At 41.6% G+C, this 17,271-nt stretch overlaps 1 protein-coding gene across 1 annotated transcript in view; it reads right to left on the reverse strand.

Annotated features, from left to right (window-relative positions):
* Positions 1 to 17,271, reverse strand: part of COL4A2 (collagen type IV alpha 2 chain) — a 143,543-nt gene that overhangs the window by 33,348 nt on the left and 92,924 nt on the right. Inside the window, exons 7-22 of the mRNA XM_040088976.1 lie at positions 16,601 to 16,717; positions 15,784 to 15,855; positions 14,217 to 14,252; positions 14,061 to 14,123; positions 10,334 to 10,369; positions 9,637 to 9,678; positions 9,028 to 9,102; positions 7,877 to 7,921; positions 6,605 to 6,667; positions 5,793 to 5,837; positions 3,741 to 3,794; positions 3,410 to 3,476; positions 1,989 to 2,090; positions 1,442 to 1,597; positions 722 to 814; positions 236 to 402 (exon numbers count right to left, since the gene is read on the reverse strand). Of these exons, the coding sequence (XP_039944910.1) occupies positions 236 to 402; positions 722 to 814; positions 1,442 to 1,597; positions 1,989 to 2,090; positions 3,410 to 3,476; positions 3,741 to 3,794; positions 5,793 to 5,837; positions 6,605 to 6,667; positions 7,877 to 7,921; positions 9,028 to 9,102; positions 9,637 to 9,678; positions 10,334 to 10,369; positions 14,061 to 14,123; positions 14,217 to 14,252; positions 15,784 to 15,855; positions 16,601 to 16,717 (1,233 nt within the window). The remainder of the gene's footprint in view (positions 1 to 235; positions 403 to 721; positions 815 to 1,441; positions 1,598 to 1,988; positions 2,091 to 3,409; positions 3,477 to 3,740; positions 3,795 to 5,792; positions 5,838 to 6,604; positions 6,668 to 7,876; positions 7,922 to 9,027; positions 9,103 to 9,636; positions 9,679 to 10,333; positions 10,370 to 14,060; positions 14,124 to 14,216; positions 14,253 to 15,783; positions 15,856 to 16,600; positions 16,718 to 17,271) is intronic.

Below are 17,271 nucleotides of genomic sequence, written 5' to 3' on the forward strand. Positions count from 1 at the left end.
TTCCTATTTTCACTTCCATCCTAGCAATTTTTGGCCTTCAGTATTTTACAGATAACCTCCTGAGAGCTACTGAAGTGGGGAAGAAAGAAGAAAGAAAGGAAGAAAGGAAGGAAAGAAGGAAGGGAGGAAAGAAAGAAATCAATCATACTTTTCATCATTTTTCCATGGAGAATGGCTTGAGGTTTTAGATTTTTTCATAGTAGGCATATAAGCAATAAAGAAACAGCTATCTCACTTTTGCTCCAGGGTAGCCAGGAAGACCATGTGGTCCTTGATCACCAGGTTCTCCTTTCCGTCCAGGCTGGCCAGGGGTTCCTGGAAAGCCAGGAGGGCCACGGGGGCCAGTAGAGCCCCTTCTGAGTTCCTCACCCAAAAGGCATCTAGTGCAATCCCCTTCTTCACCTAAGGAAAAGATTGGAATGGAAAGAAAGAAAGCTCTATCAACAACAAACAGATGTGCAGCTGTATCCAGCTTATATATAGACTTGAGAATATTTGAGTAGTTTCTCAAATACTTGAGAAAATGACTCCTTTTTTTTTTTTTTTTTTTTTTTTTTTTCTGACAAGAATCCAACACAGAGTTTCTTTGTCATGTTAGCCTCAGATCAAATTCATCCGTCCTCATGCATGTCAAAGTTCAATAAACCCCAGACTCAACACACTGGGGCTCTACACAATGCATAACAGTAGGTCAGCTACTGAGTTATCTGTTATAACATACCTTTAGGTCCTTTTTGTCCTCTTGGCCCAGGGAAACCTTGTATACCAAATCTACCCGGTGTTCCCTCTCGTCCTTTTAATCCAAAGAGAGGACCTAGAAGTTTAATTAAATAAAAATATAAATTCATCTACTGTAGATTTACTCTTTTTTCTCTTTCATTACTATTTCCTTGCGCTGCAATGCACTTTTCCCTGTTTCCCCTAATGTCACTTACTGTCTAACCCAGGCTGCTGTGTTGTATTCCCTTCTGTCTTCCTCTCTCCATCTTCTGACAAGTTCTCACACTCATTCTCAGTAACTTCCAGCGGCTGCGACATACAATCCTTGCCCTTCTTCGCTCTCTCTAACACTGAATTCCTCCTCTCAGCTCATTCTACTCCATCTTAGCACAAATACTCTGCTCTGGATCATCTCCTGCACATCCTTTTCCCCATTCTTTCAAATGTTGCCAGGATTGTCTAAAAATCACTCAAACCTAAAATTCACTGACGAGTGTACACGACTTCTCTGCGTGTCCTCCCCACCTCTCATTTAATCTCCATTTCATTTCATTTAATTTCATTTCATTTAATTTCATTTCATTTCATTTCATTTTGTTTCGTTTCGTTTCGTTTCATTTCAGTCTGTCAATGTCTCACTTTGCCCTGACAACAGCTGTCTTTAAAATAATCAAAGATGTTCCGGTGAGTTCTCATTGTTTCTCTTTGTTCATGCACTTACCAGGGGCTCCAACAGGACCAGGTGGACCGCGAAGTCCTGGTGCGCCGTCCTTACCCGGAAGCCCAGGTGGTCCCGCAAAATAAGCAGGAGATCCTATTTCACCCTTTTCACCTTTTGGTCCCATTTCTCCAGGTAAGCCTGGCTTATCCCCGTCCCCTGAAACGGAACCAGGGAAGACGTTCAGAACAATTTTTTAACAGTACTGCCCAAAGAGCTGCGTTGTAACAGAAGAGAAAGTTCATACAATTGCATCTAACATGCAAGGAAAAATGGACATATTTAGCATGGAGCAAAAATGGTAACTGCACTTTTTGCTTGAGGAAATCATTATCAGTTATAGAAGCAAGGCTCTGTCATCATCTCTATTTCAGTAAATTTGCAAGAGTCCCATCGGTCCAAAGGAAAATGCTCCGCTCGTTCTTTGCCCCCCCATTTATTATCTACGACTCTGCACTGAGTATCACATGTTTTTCCCCACTGTGACCCTGTATCAGTCAAAACTCCCTATAAAGTTAGGCTGTTTGAACATGTATTGCTGGGGTATTACCATCAGAAAATCCAGGAAGACCAGGCAATCCAGGATCTCCCTCCTCTCCTGGGTCTCCTGGGAGTCCAGAAGCACCTGGGAAGCCTGGATCACCTCTTGCACCTGAAAGACACCCCCGATTCCACAAAATGTGTTAGTGCGATGCTGCTCTTCGTAAAAAACCCAAATATTAGAATCTTCAAGTGCTTATAATAACTCTTCAAGTAGAGTTTATAATAGTTTCTAAAACGCAGCTTTAGAAACCGACAGACAGAAATGGTGTGAAGCCGCCAAGCCCAGGAAGAAGGACAGTATCTTTCATCTTTTACTAAGATACACCTAGAGCTACCTTGCTCCTGAGAAGCACAGAGGAGCAGTTCTCTGAGGAGAGCCCCTCTTTTTCCTCCAGGACGTTCCTACTGTAGCAGATGTGTGATATGTGAGCCTTCCTTTGCTTCCCACTACCAAAACCATCTGCCTGGGCCCAGCTATTGCCTGCAGAAAGTATCATGCTCTTGTCAAAGATCAGCAATAGCAGAGGACATGTGGTATGTTCAGCCCCCTGCCTGCTTCTTTCTCTCTCTACACAGTCCCTCCAGCTTCTAAAAGGTTGGCAGAGTATTCAGGGTGATTTGACCAATGTTTTGGGCCTCTTGCCCCCTTTCTCTGAGAGAAGGGAACCATTCACTGCTAGTCTCCCTGGCTTTCAATAAGACTAGTAAACTCTGTGGTATGAGGACAAAGGCCAAGGCAATGGCATGTGATCACTCTTGATGTTTTGCTGGCACCTTCCCTTGAATAGTTTTGGCCTTGGCAAACTGCTATCACCTTTTATGTGTTTCTAGCCTAGCCATGCAGAGTCACCACAGCTCTGCAAAACAGCTGACACTGGGAGCTGCAAGCTTAGTGAAACAGATCGCAATGGAAATTTGTCAATTTAAAAAAGGAACAAAAAAACCTCTTATATTCCTCAAGGCTTTTTTAATGAGTGGGATTCTTTCTTTTTCTTTCCTTCTTTCCTTTTTTCTGTCTGTCTGCCTGCCTGCCTGCCTGTCTGTCTTTCTGTTAGGTGATAAGAATGCTCTCTGCTGTGCTGCCACTACTGTGCTTTATCCAAAGTCTGAAACAGGACACAGATGACAGACTCCCATTCTTCCTTTCACTGGACAACAGTAACAAGCTTTTTTGCTTTTTCCTCTCTGTGGATACAGGCATGCATGGAAGCCTTTTGTATATCAATCCAGCTTCAGCGGGAGAGACAAAGAAACCACCTGCCTGCAAAAAGGTGATTAGGGCACTCTCTTGGAAGGCAATTACAGGTTCTGGAACACTTTGGCAAACACATTTTTTTTAGGAGTTGAATTCTCAGAATGTCATGCTTTTGATCTATGCAGAAGGTAGTAAACCAGCTAAGATAAACAATCGAAGGAAAGAAGATGTACCTTTCCTTGGGATGCGGGAAGGAAAATAGGAATCTGGCCCTGGAGCACCCATCTCACCAGGCTCCCCCTGTCAACAGAAGTTGAAGTATCATACCCAAGCACATTATTATAGAAAATTCCTTTTAAAATGGAAAGGTATGCCCATGAAACACAAACCCCCAAACTCCCAAGGGCACACTGACACAACGTTTAAGAAAGCTCAAAGGTATCAAATTAATAAACAAATAACTGGATCTACAATGACAACAGACTACTACATGATGATGGAAAAGGAAAGAAGGCAAAATGACATCTGGCTTACGGCTTCTAGGACATGAAAGTAAAGCAGTACCTTGCTTCCTCTGGGACCATGGCCACCAGGTGGACCATCAAATCCTGGAAAACCCTGTAATACACGTAAAAATGATTGATTTTTCCTTTATCAGAGAGAGACTAAAATAATTTGGTCTGTAGCAATTCCTGCAACACCAATAAGTTTCCTTGTGATCTGATGTCCTACCTCTTGGATCAAGCCTAACTCCTGCCAAAGGCCAGAGGGACCTGCTGCACTGCAGGTTCTGTCACCCCTGGCAGAGATGCAGATGGAAGGAGCACCTACACTCACACCATTCCATAGATGCTGCAGGATGCAGGAAGAGAAAAGGGGAAACCCTCCAGGACATTTGACCCTGAGACACATGGCCCAGGCAGCCAGACCACACCAGCCTGCTGCAAGAAAACTAAACAAGTCAGAATCATTACAAGTAGACATTTCCTCACTGGAATGGAAACAGTGAGCAGTGAAATAGCACTGAAGTACACAGGTCCTTTTTGCCCTTTTCCAGGTGGCTGGAGACTGGCTGAAGAGGGGCTGAATGAGAAGGATTCAGAAGCAGCCAGATTTCAGAGATGCTGACCCAGATGAGACCATCTCTTCTGTGTACTTTACTCAGCTCTTTGACAACTTTTGTTCTCTACCGAAAATGCCCTCTGGAAAGAGACTGGTATTAAAAAGGTGTGCTTTTAGTAAAAAAGCAATGGCTAGATCAACAAATGATGTAAACGAACACAGTTTTGCTGAAACTAGTAGTTTTGAATAATTCCTGTTTATAATTAGATTGTTAGTCAGCTTTTTAAAATCTCAGCATCTCTCAAGTTTCATAGCGGGTACAACTCCTACCCAGAACTTGAGTGCTAATAATCAGCTCTGTAAGTCACTCTTGAAGTAGTTTTGAAGCACTAGAAGATGCTGCAAACCCAATCACATGTCACAGACTTTTCCATAATGGCAAGTGTACATCACACCAATGGAAGAAGAGCCTCTCGATTATCAGATGTAAAATCTCTTTACACTAGGTGGAGCTGGTGGTCCAAAAGCAAAGCCAGCAGCTTCCTACTTAACTGCAACTTCATCTGTGTGCTAGCAGGACTTAATCATTCCTTCTTTCTTAAGAATAAAACCACTCAAAAATCAACAAAAAGGATGTAGTGATTAGCACATAGAGTAGGGTGTCCCCTCTCACACACATGTTATACAATGATAGTCCATACATATCAATACACCGTCTGCTAAAATTATTGCCAAGATTCATCCTCAAAAAGGAGCAGCCACTGCTCACAACTGACTGGAGCATGAACCCATGTTAAGGTCAACCAGTGGGCTTTAATGGGTTTTTCATCAGCCTCTCCACGTATGTATTACTAATTGAAATTCCCTTCCACACCACCAGGACTGAATAGCTGTGCAAATGTTATTTTTCAGATTTCACGTACTTTTAAGTCCCATGTGTTTCATGTTATTATTGTTATGCCTTGGTGGCAGGACAAATCTTTAAACGACTAAGGATGGCAAAGCATGGAAAAATTGTGCATCCCACAGCTATTTACCTCATGGAAGTGATTTCTAATGCTGACTGAAGAAGCCTTTTTCTGAGACCAAACAGAAAGTCTCTGTCTGACAGAATGCTATTTTAAATATTTGGGTGTGTTTCCATGGGGACAGAGATTTAACTGGTATATTTATCAGTTTCCATCTCTTCTCCCTTTGTGATATCAAAGATAACCGTACATCTCAACCACATCTGCAGAAAGCTATTCAAAAAAGTTCCTGCTTGTGGCAAGAAAATTACAGGAATCGTAATCACACTAATTAGAACAATGGAAGTGACACCGCCTTGTAGTGCTCTGAAGAGTGCTCACGGTTTTAGCAAAACCGGACTTTAATCATAGCATAATTTTTTTTCTCTCCCTGATGAGAAAAATAACTGACCCAAAATTAGAATGATGGATGAACGCAGATGATATTTGTTAGACTACAGCTAGTGTAATTGCAGGCAGAATTTGTCCTCTACAGTTTACTTTTCAGATATGTGTTAAAAACAACAGTCTTGTATGAAATACTCACTCTTTCTCCACTGAGTCCTGGAAAACCACTGATGCCAGGCAGTCCCTACGAAGGTACAATAAAATTAACAAAATAAAATGACATTCTAACATCCTCATGGCAAAGAACCATTTTTAATTCTTAGATTAAAAAAATAAAAAATTAACAGCTTGAAACTCTAACAGTCACAAGTCTGAAATCAAATTTGGTATTTTATTTTTTCTCTCTTAATCAATACATTGTAAATTCACCATAAGGATTTTAAAGATGACTGAGACTTTTTAAAAAAATGTATTCTCAGTACTGTTCTCACTGCATTTAAGCACTTCAGAAACACTGCCCCAAAACAAGCAGTCATAGATGCTACAAGGAAGCATTCAGATGAACTTTTGTTTGACTCCACAAGTGGAGTGAGACTCGTGTTTCTCACGTCAGACCATGTTTTAACCGCGGTCTGCAGACAGCTCAGATGGGAACGGTGAAGTACAGTCTGCTGAGGACCAGGAGAGCAGCTGTGCTTAGGGAGCACAGCCTCAGGTGAGAGATGCACAAGGCTTCCCAGTGGTGGCACAGGCACACCTAGCCGTTCTCTGGCATACCTGTGAGTCCCCGGGCACACCCGTGGGTCCCGTGGGGGCCTCCCCCCACCACCACCTCAAAACGGCCTCTTCGCTTTCCTGCTTCAGGCAGTTCTGAGCTGGCCAAACCCACTGATCTGAAGAACCATAATTTCTGTTCATCTGTGTCTGTTCATCTGTGTTCATCTGTTCATCAAACTCAGCTCATATCCACACATTCAGCTGAGTGAATTCTACCTTTAGAAAGCGACTCACCCTTTCTCCTGGGTAGCCCATTACCCCTTCTTCACCTTTTTCGAGAGGAAAGAGAAGTACACCCTAGGAAAGATTGCACGTCAGTTCAGCATATTTCTACATTATGTGCAAAAAATTTGCAACACTGTTTTATGGAAGCTAAACAGGAAGAAAGCATCATTGTAACACAAGGAAAATCTAATAATAGCTGCATGTGAAAGAACTGTTGTCCTTAAAATGAAGTGTAACATGCTTGCTTCATTACAATAGCAGGAGCAGGCCATTAAAGAGAGGACAGTGTCTCCCTCCTATCACCTCCTTTATTTCTTCTGTATCTGCAGCTCTGAAGAAGAGCCAAAGTTAATTATTCAGCTATACAACCAATTAAACAACTCAGCTTACGCCCAAACTGTAGCTTCAGAGAGCTATTTGGCAAACACAGGCACGCTGCTATCCATCCTACCATACAAAACAAAATAAGGGGAGAAACATACATCCCCTTCTGCTACATCAGCATATAGTCTACAATTTTGTCCTAATGAGTAAAACATAAAATTCTACATGTGTAAAATATGACCAGCAGCTGAAGAACTGGCTAGCAAGCACACATGGACGGCATCAGGGCTCACAATGTGACCTTCTCCCATAACCTCGTGGAGCTGCTGACCAGACCATCTGAGAAAATAAAGCTCTGCAAAATGCTCACTGAGGCATCCCTGCTTGGTAAAGACTGTGTTTTAAACCCCTCTGGGAAGTCAAAGGGAACCACTCTATGGTAAAGCTATTTAGTCAGTCTAGAGGTTGTCTGTGAGTTATAACTAAACCACGTTCAGTCGAGCTGGGTTGACAGCTTTACACAATACAGCAACATACGGGATTACTGCCCACTTACTCAACAGATCTAAACCACCATAAGACAAAAAGTCTGTATATGCTGCACAGTAGGCTAAAAAAAATTAAAAAATATCCCATATAGTCTTATTTAATGAAATATAGTCAAATTTTAAAACACGGATCATAAGAGTATGTAAAGAGATTTACTAATAATTAAAAGTAAAATTAAAAATGTGTGAGGTAAAGACTTATTTCAGTAATCCAGCAAGAGGGAAACTGATTGTGCTGCTGAGTTATTACACATAAAGTTGTTCAGTTTTTCTGAAGCATTAGAACTGGTGTCTCTGCTTATAACACATCTATATTGCACTGTATCTATATTGCATCACATCAGTGAAGAGCACACAAATATTAACTCCAATAGTATTTTTTGACTTTGTTCTTCTCCACATGACTTACTGGAATTCCAGCATCCCCTCTTGGTCCAGGGTCTCCTCTTTCACCCTAACAATAAAGAAAAAGTATTCAGATAGGTTTGGCATTCCCATTTACATTTCAGTAACTTTTACACAACACAAAATGACTGATTAAGAGAAAAAACACTACTCCTGTGCTGTTCTTTCTTCATACACTTCTTGTATGAAATGAATACTTTCATAAGAAGTTTTTGAAGCTGCTTTTTAAAGAAATATTTGATAATTATTCTGAAAAGGTCTCTAGGAATATGAATGCCCAGCTCTTTCCAGGCTTGTTCATGAGATATCTGGGTGGTGAGTGCCTAAGTAATGCCTATGAATAAATGCAATTTCCCATTTTTACATACTAATTTTCTACAAATCATTTGATCAAGAGCTCCTGTTGGGGTAAGACAAATCATAGCCTAAATTCCACTGTCTATATTGATGACCTCTCCATTGAATTTAACAGCTCTCCAGGTAAGCAGCTCACATGTAGGTATCTCTGCTTAGTCATGAAAATCTCAGCATGTATGCTATTCAGGGCAGACTGCAGAGTATTAAAGGTGTTTTTAGATCTTCCAGTATCATAGCAATTTACTCATCTTACTGCAGAAATCGTATGAGCCACATAAACTTTCTAACTCCAAATACTGGATGAAAAATAACTGGTGTGGAGGCTGGTGTCTGATACAGAACATACACACACAGGGTATGACTGCCTCTGCTCCCAGCAAGAAGCAGGAGATGAGAATAAACTGCATCTTGCCTGTGGGGATTTCTCCAATACGTATGAATAAACCTTAACTCTAAGTATATAAATATCTGCATCACATAGATAAGTTATCAAAACAAACACAGTAATGGTTTCTCAGCAGGCACTTCTGCTTGTAGAATGGGATGTGAGTGATGGCCAGTTGCTGCAGGCTTAAAAAGAATGAGTTTGCCAAAGGCACCTCTAAACTTGAGAAATGCTTTCTGAATTACTTTAGCCACCATAGTTTCAATAAATACTTTATGATCCAAGTTTGTGAAAGTAGCAGATTTCTCTTTTGATACTTAAAGTCTTTTAAGTTCCGTATGTTAAAGCATATTTGTACAATATTTCAGTTTTGGTAGTGCAGAAAAATTTCAGAAAAATACCCTCTCAGTTACCTTGTGCTTGTCAGGGGGGACACCCATCAGTTCTCCTGTAGGAAGCCCAGGTGGACCTGGAGGACCTGGGGGGCCCTGCAGGAAAAACCACAGGAACATTTACTAACAACTGTAATATCTGGTCAAGCTGTTGGTCAGCAGAAGCTCTAGGACACTGCAATCAAAGGAGCAGCACAGATTTGCCCCTGCTGGGAGTATGCTTCTAAACCATATACAACCATACCAAATAAATTTATGGCAAGATAAATTAATTGTTGTGCTGGGTTAACATACAGCAATACTCGTTCTTGCCCTGTGTGTTTCCAGTACAACAGCAAAGGTTATTGCATTACACAAAGTGGCCTGGCTTTATAAATTTCAGAAGTGTTACCTCTCTGTCAGTGTAAATGAGAGTGCAGAGACAGACACATGTAGGGGTCAGTTCAGCAATGATGTCCCTTACAGTGATTATAATTACTTTCAGACCTATACTTCATTTTTCTTTTGTAATTATATAATGAAATTGCAAATTAAGTTATGATATGCAAATTGAAATATGTTCATTTATAAATAGCTGATAACATCCACCTGCCCTTTAGTACTGATATTCATTCATTAGTTTTCTTTTACCTGTTCACCTTTTTCTCCATAGAAACCAAGGCCCCTGTTGCCCTGCAAAAACAATAGGTCAATGTTTACCAAGTGTACAATTCTAATCTAATATAAAATTCAAATTTAAACATGCTTAAAGGCCTTTTCAGGCTTACAAGTCTGTATGACACCACTGAAGAACTGCAATCAGTTAATAGCCTAAATTTACCTTGAAGTATTTTTATAGATTTAGAAGTAATTTTACAGATCTAAACTTTTAGAAAGACAACTCTATTTAAAACCTCATGCTACCAGTTCTTCTTTGAGTCATCCACTGAGTAATGTCATGAAAAGATCAAGCATTTCTGCTGCAAGATATTTAATAGCCTTGAATACTAAGTAGTAACACCTAAATGGGCTAGAACAATGAACTCATATATTTTTTCCACGGTGATAAAATTTAATATTGTGAAGACTGCAAGGATTCTCTGTTCATGGGAGGCTACTGTGACTACAGTAGCAAATGAAATCTGGCTCTAGAACTGGTTTAATCTTTTCAGGGTAGGTGATCCCAGTGTAAAATTAACTTCCCATGGTATGCAGCCAACACAGAAAGTCTTGTGCTACGCAGTCTTTCGTGCAGCCCATGGTTCTTTCTTTTACTGCCGCCAAGTAGGTCTTGGATAAACTTCAGCAACACAAAATCGAGATGAGCAACTCTGACACGAGGACTTACTTGTGGTCCTGGGGGCCCTGGGGGTCCTGGTGGTCCCTGGGGAAGCACAATAGGGGAGAGCAAGTTACTTGTTGCTTTCCAATCAATGCATGCAGGAGGTTAGTTACTCTCTCTGAAATGTGAGTCCGTATTTAGTAGGGAGTGTATTCCTCAGCATCCTATGTGCTACTGTTACTGTATTAGCTGTATTTACTGTCCTTAAAAATACCTTCCTAAGTCACACTGTAATCTTGCTGAACAGAATGACAGTTACCTAGCCCAGATCTAATGAAAACCCATTCTTCAAGTAATAAGAACTTGTGCTTTTGGATCCTGACTAAGCAACATTTTAAGCTCATACCTAAAGTTAAGCACATCTTTATGCGCTTCACTGGGCTGTAGTTTTGGTCCTGTATTGGTCTGTAAGGGGGCTGAACTACCACAGGCATCTCAGATTACCTATTTGGGATTGTACAGAATGAAATCAAAGGAAGAAGGTGGAAAACGAAACTAAACCAGGAAATATATCTGTCAGAGCCTTCAAAAGGTAGGAAAGCCACTTAGCTGAAGAGACAACCTCCCTTGCTACAGTCAGCTATGGTAGTTAACAGGTTCCAAAGGGCTCTACACACGACAAACTGTCATATGAGGGAAAGCTGAGGTGAATAAGAAGCATAAGTTGTTCAGCTCATGGTGAATGAGTGGCATAGAAAGGAGAGAAGGTTGCAGATGGAGCTGTTCACCTACTGAGCCCTGAAGGGGATGTTAGCTGCATAATGCAGAATCAAGCCTAACCTGCAAGGAAAAGACAGGAACATTCAGGTGAGACCTGAACTTTGTAGGCACCTCTGCCTTGCTATGCACCTTTGTGGGCACAAACACTAGACTTGCTCTGAAAAAAATCTGCTTTTGAACCACTTTTGGTTACTGTTGGGGTTTGAGTCCCCGTAGAATTTTCCCCCCCCCCTCCCAAGTTTCTAGGAGACTAAGTGCTGAGTGCTTAACGTGGACAAAAGAACTGATAACTTAGTTTTGGGGGAGGGAAAAAAAGCTCCCGGAGAGAGCGGAGGGTGGGGGGATCTCGCGGTTTTTTCTTTTTTCTTCTTCCAGGGGGGAGCACCGAGCGGGCCACGGTTGTTGGAATCCACAGTTAACGAAGGAGTCTGGTCCTGGGAATTCTATCATCTGTTGGAGTATCCAGGAATTCGGAGTTTCTTCGCTGTCCTGCTGGATTTTGGGTGAGCCCGGGTCCCGCCGCTGCGGCTTCTCCGGCACTGCCACCTCTGCCTGCCGAGGACACCCCCTGCCTGCGGAGGACAGCCCACCGCGCCCGGCTTCCAGCCATCAGCGCCGGAGCTTCCACCGTGTGCCCTCGGGGTTCTTGGTTCTGTTCTACTATTGTTATAATTGCTGTTGGTTTTTTTTGTCTGTCCTGTTATATTTACTAGTAAAAGACTGTTATTCCTTTTCCCCATAGCTCTGACTGAAAAGTTTTATTTTTTAATCTTCCAAATTATAATAACACAGAGGGAAAGATTCAAATTCCTCATTTCCTAGAGAGGCCTGCCTCTCCTTAGCAGACACCTGTCTTTTCAAAACCAAGACAGAATTTGGTGCCCAACGTGGGGCTCGAACCCATGACCCTGAGATTAAGAGTCTCATGCTCTGTATTTATATTCACATGTATATATATGTATATTATTTAAAGATTTAAATTCAATATAATATGTTGGTGTGGGAAAAAATTCAGGGTGGATAATGTTGGGGTTTGAGTCTCCGTAGAATTTTTCCCCCCCCCTCCCAAGTTGCTAAGAGACTAAGTGCTGAGTGCTTAACGTGGACAAAAGAACTGATAACTTAGTTTTGGGGGAGGGAAAAAAAGCTCCCGGAGAGAGCGGAGGGTGGGGGGATCTCGCGGTTTTTTCCTTTTTCTTCTTCCAGGGGGGAGCACCGAGCGGGCCACGGTTGTTGGAATCCACAGTTAACGAAGGAGTCTGGTCCTGGGAATTCTATCATCTGTTGGAGTATCCAGGAATTCGGAGTTTCTTCACTGTCCTGCTGGATTTTGGGTGAGCCCGGGTCCCGCCGCCGCGGCTTCTCCGGCACTGCCACCTCTGCCTGCCGAGGACACCCCCTGCCTGCGGAGGACAGCCCACCGCGCCCGGCTTCCAGCCATCAGCGCCGGAGCTTCCACCGTGTGCCCTCGGGGTTCTTGGTTCTGTTCTACTATTGTTATAATTGCTGTTGGTTTTTTTTGTCTGTCCTGTTATATTTACTAGTAAAAGACTGTTATTCCTTTTCCCCATAGCTCTGACTGAAAAGTTTTATTTTTTAATCTTCCAAATTATAATAACACAGAGAGAAAGATTCAAATTCCTCATTTCCTAGAGAGGCCTGCCTCTCCTTAGCAGACACCTGTCTTTTCAAAACCAAGACAGTTACTCAAGTCATCCGTGAGCCACTGCCTTTTCTGCTGGGCAGATGCACTGCCCAGGGTATCCCACAGCCCAGGGAGCCTGCGGGGACCTGGGGGAGCCACGCCTGCCCCCCTGCACCAGCAGCACTCAGAGAAGAGCAAGGATGCAAACTCAGAGCTGTGAGGTGCTCCCGGGTCCCTCGCACAGGTGAGTCACAGCCTCAGCAGTACACAGAGCTGGACGCACTTCGCTCAAAAGGGCTGCTGGCACTATGGTACCCAGGGGGATGTGTGGTGGGGCCTCCCCAAGACAGGGGCTCCAAAAATGTGCACTTCATAGCGCTCCTAATGTGCAAGAGCGAGCACTGGGAACATGAGTCACTGCAGGCTGGGCTCCTGTGCGAAGCTCATGAACTTCTGTGGGTTTGCTCTAAAGAAAGCGGAAGTAAAGGACTATTTTCCCTTCAGGAGGAGCAGTGAGAAAGAAAAGGTGCAGTTTACTCCAGGTGATAAAACACCAGTGCAGAAAATTAACTCTGAAAGGCTAAGCATGCTGTAGATTTTTTTTTTTTCCTAAATTTTGTTCATTTTTTTGGGTGGAGGGGGAGTTGTCTCTGAAAACACCTGTGGAGGCTGTAAGTGACAAGCCTGAATTAATTTTTTCCCCTCAGGATCAGGTATGTAAAGCAGGTCCAAAGTAAATTTTGATGAAACAATGAAAAAAGTAAATGCTACAAAGTTGTGTTACAGGAAAATAAAAAAAGCCTAAAGAAAATTAAATCTATTAAATCTGAGTATCTGCTTCTCACCCATAAAACTATTAACTGTGGAAATAAGAAATGTAGAAATTGTATCTGGAGAGAACAGTCTTCTCAAAGAACTATACGGCAACTCTTGTCAACATCAATGTTGTAAATTATGATTTTGCAAAAAAATCACTGGAAAATAGTTAAAAAATAATATTGAATTTTAAATATAATTCAATCTCCCATGGGAAGTAGAGAGAGCTAATATATATACCTTTCATGAGCAGAAAAGATAACATATTAAAGTCATTATATTTCTGATAACTCAGTGTAGGGAGATGTTCAAAGGAGGTTAAAAAATTACAATATGAATCAAATGCCTCTGACAGCACAGGGCAAACCCCCCCTATACCTCTTTCTGCTACATTCATCCCTCAGTGTCCCACAGTGCTTTTGAAAAGATTTTATGTCCATTGACACCTTCCTGCTATTTCTAACCTAGGTTACAATCCAGCATAAAGGAACTTGCTGTGATAATTCTTTTGTTTGGTTAAATTTCTAAAGAACATAATTTAAATATACTTACTGGTCTTCCTCGTTGTCCTCTTGGACCAATGGGTCCTTGAATACCCATTGTACCTGGAGGTCCCTTTAAATAAAAAAGTCCACCAACCATCAATCAATGTTGTTCTGATTTTAGTTACAGTTGACATTTTATCACATCCACTGGAACACTACTTACTGGAAAACCAATGAACCCTGAATCCCCTGGATCTCCCTATAAAAACAAAAAAAAAAAAACAAAAACAAAGAAGTAAAAAATGCAATAAATTCTATATACAAAATTGAATAAAATATTTTTATCGCTCATTTTATTTTTCTCATCCAAACAACTAATTATAGCATGCAATGCTACTCAAACCCTTCCACAGAGATGTATTCCATAGAGACATTTAGATAACTGAATGTGGGCCACACAGATTTCATACTTTATGGATATGGTTTAGTTGCATGTAATAGAGTAGCAGGGTACAAAGTTGGCTAGTGAAGTTAGGGATTCAAACTACAAGTCTGAACTATACAACAGACCACACTGATTTTTTTTTTTGTTGAAAAATCCTATCTAACCAGTGGCTTAATTAGGGCTATAACCTCAGCTGAAATGTCCAAGCTCATTTTTGTGAGTTGCATGGGAATTACTGAATCATTTTGGTTCTCTTCTGAGTCATTAAAAGCATTTGGAACATACTGTTTCCAGTGACCACATATTTTAACTTCAGTACATGCTGAAATGTTTTTGGAAATTAGATCCCAAAATGTTCTAGCCCAAAGACCTTTCAACACACATAAATAATGTGTTATTCACTCCAAACACCTTCAATCATTTTGAGTAGAATCTTAACTACCTAGTTAATTTGGATTTAGTTAACAGAATAACTTGTGGAACCAAGTACTTCCTGAAATGAATACAGGTGTCAGTATCCATCCTTGGCCACAATATAGCTGAGCATTTCTTAAACATTATTTAATCACCCCTGATTACTAATAAGATTTCCTAAAAGGAAAAGAAGTTTCCATTAAAAATACCGGCAACTTACAAATATGTCAAGAGAAATACCTATTTTGGCACTTACTGATGGCACAAAATACACACAATGTCAGCAGATCTCTTCTGTGCTGAATATATCTCAGTTGTAGTTTTTAAATCAGCCATGATTTATACTCTACATATGTAGTCCCTTATCTCCTTTTTATACCTTCAAATTATGCAAGATTATATGCATATCAGAAAAAGCTGCAAGTCATTACAAAACAAGCTTTAAGGATTAGACACAGTAAAAGCAGCCATTGGAATACTTGCAGTTTACTAAATAACTAAATGAAATATTGAATGATATCTTACCCTAAGTCAATCAAACACTTGCATGAAAATTTTACAGGAAAGGTGCTAACAGTGACCAGAATCATTCAATGGACAGACCTATGGCAAAGAAAGGATTTTGCCATGCATGGTACAAAGGTAGTCATTGAATAAAGAGGGAGATGCTTGACCTACATCATCTACAGTGCCTTTGCAATCCACCTATAGGCTGACGTTCCTTGGAAATAACCGAGTTCAGATTTTTTTCCCTTGGACATCATATAAACTTCGGTACAACCAGACAGAGCAGCAGCTGCCTTTCAGTGCCTTTCAAATCAAAGTGGGCCTCGTGGGATGTGCCCATCAGAGTGTAAGAAAAAATTACTCTCCATCACGTATCTGCAAAACTGTACTGGGCAAGAGTAACTGCTGTGAGTTACAGACGTACCCTGTATCGGCTGATGATCTCCGGCGCTACTATGTACGGCTCTCCCTTCTGGCCCTTGGGCCCTTGGACTCCCTGGAGGTGACCAAAAAAACAAAGCACAACATAAGCTCTAACACCATCAATGTTACCATGTAACCAGCTACGAGTGAAACGAAAAAATATTTGTTGGTGTTTTTGTAAGTGTACATAAACATACTGCAGTTTAGAGGTAGAGACTATGGCTAGCTTCAGAAATTTATGGTTTAGGGGAAAAAAAAAAAAAAGTGTAAACCTTCACAGTACACTAAAGAATGAACTTCTAAATTTTGGGGAGAAACCCCTCGTTAGCAGGGAGTGGTATTATGGGGTAGCACCTCCTAGCTAGAACTGATGCTGCATTTCCCAGGGCTAGTATGTGCCCATGTAAATCCAGGAGCCCCACTGCTCACCCCAGCCTGATCCTGTGTATCTCACCATTCTGAAAAACCAATACTTTGGCCATGGGGCAGGGATGAAAAGGATACTTTCATCAGCAATTTTGAGTCTAATATTATTTTATTGCTGTTGATTAAAGCTGTACAGGTTTTCCTACAGTAATCTCTCTGCAAGACCTGTGTGGCAGATAAAGGTCTGAGCTGACCTTCTGGCCCTGGCTGCAATGCAATGACAAAACACAGTTCAGTGTGTCCATGCTGAGTCTGCACAAATGTTCTGCTGGGCCAAAAAGCCCCACATTCCCCTCTTCAAGAGATGTCCCATTAACCCAACCCACGTGTCAATGAAACTCACTCCAGCAATGATCATGGCTTCAGATACTCACTTACTGCCAGCTACTTACAATGCTACCAGGGAAACCAGAGAGTCCAGGAGTTCCCAAGTCACCAGGGTCACCTGCTGTACCATTACAGCCGTCATGACCTGGTTTCCCCCTTGGTCCTGGCTGGCCTGGATGACCCTGTTGAGGAAAAAAAAAAAGTGTTTATCTATCCATCTGTTTCTAGTTTTCCTTTTCCTGTAGTCATGAAGTATTTAGACATTCTCACATTAAGCCCAAGGCTTGGATCCATGGGAAACTAGGATTTTCAAAGACAGAAACAGACAGTGCCTTTTTTTAATATAGCTGCAGCTTGAACTAGATGCCCCAGACAGCATGAAAAAATGAGTAGTGAAGGACCTCTCAGAAAGGGTAAGAAAGCTATGGTCAATGCAGGCTCTGTTATGCAGAGACCTAAGCCAGATGAGGCTGCTGTGCAGGGATTCACCAAGAACTGAGATTATTAAGCATTTCAGTGCTCCACACTGGAAGAGTGGGAAGAAATGTTCCTCACTGAGTTTGAACAGCTTCCAAGCCAGGAAAAAAGTCAAAGATGCTGCTGAAGCTAGATTGAGTGTCATGATGAGGCTGTGAAAATGGAAGAAAACAGCAGGGCTCAAAGGTAGTGAGCTGGGGGCACTCCAAAACCTTGACACAGAGCCTCTGTAAAGTTACTCCTCAAGCTGTATTTTCAT

The sequence above is a fragment of the Hirundo rustica genome, chromosome 2, assembly GCF_015227805.2.
Source record: "Hirundo rustica isolate bHirRus1 chromosome 2, bHirRus1.pri.v3, whole genome shotgun sequence".
In the NCBI taxonomy this organism is placed as follows: Eukaryota; Metazoa; Chordata; class Aves; order Passeriformes; family Hirundinidae; genus Hirundo; species Hirundo rustica.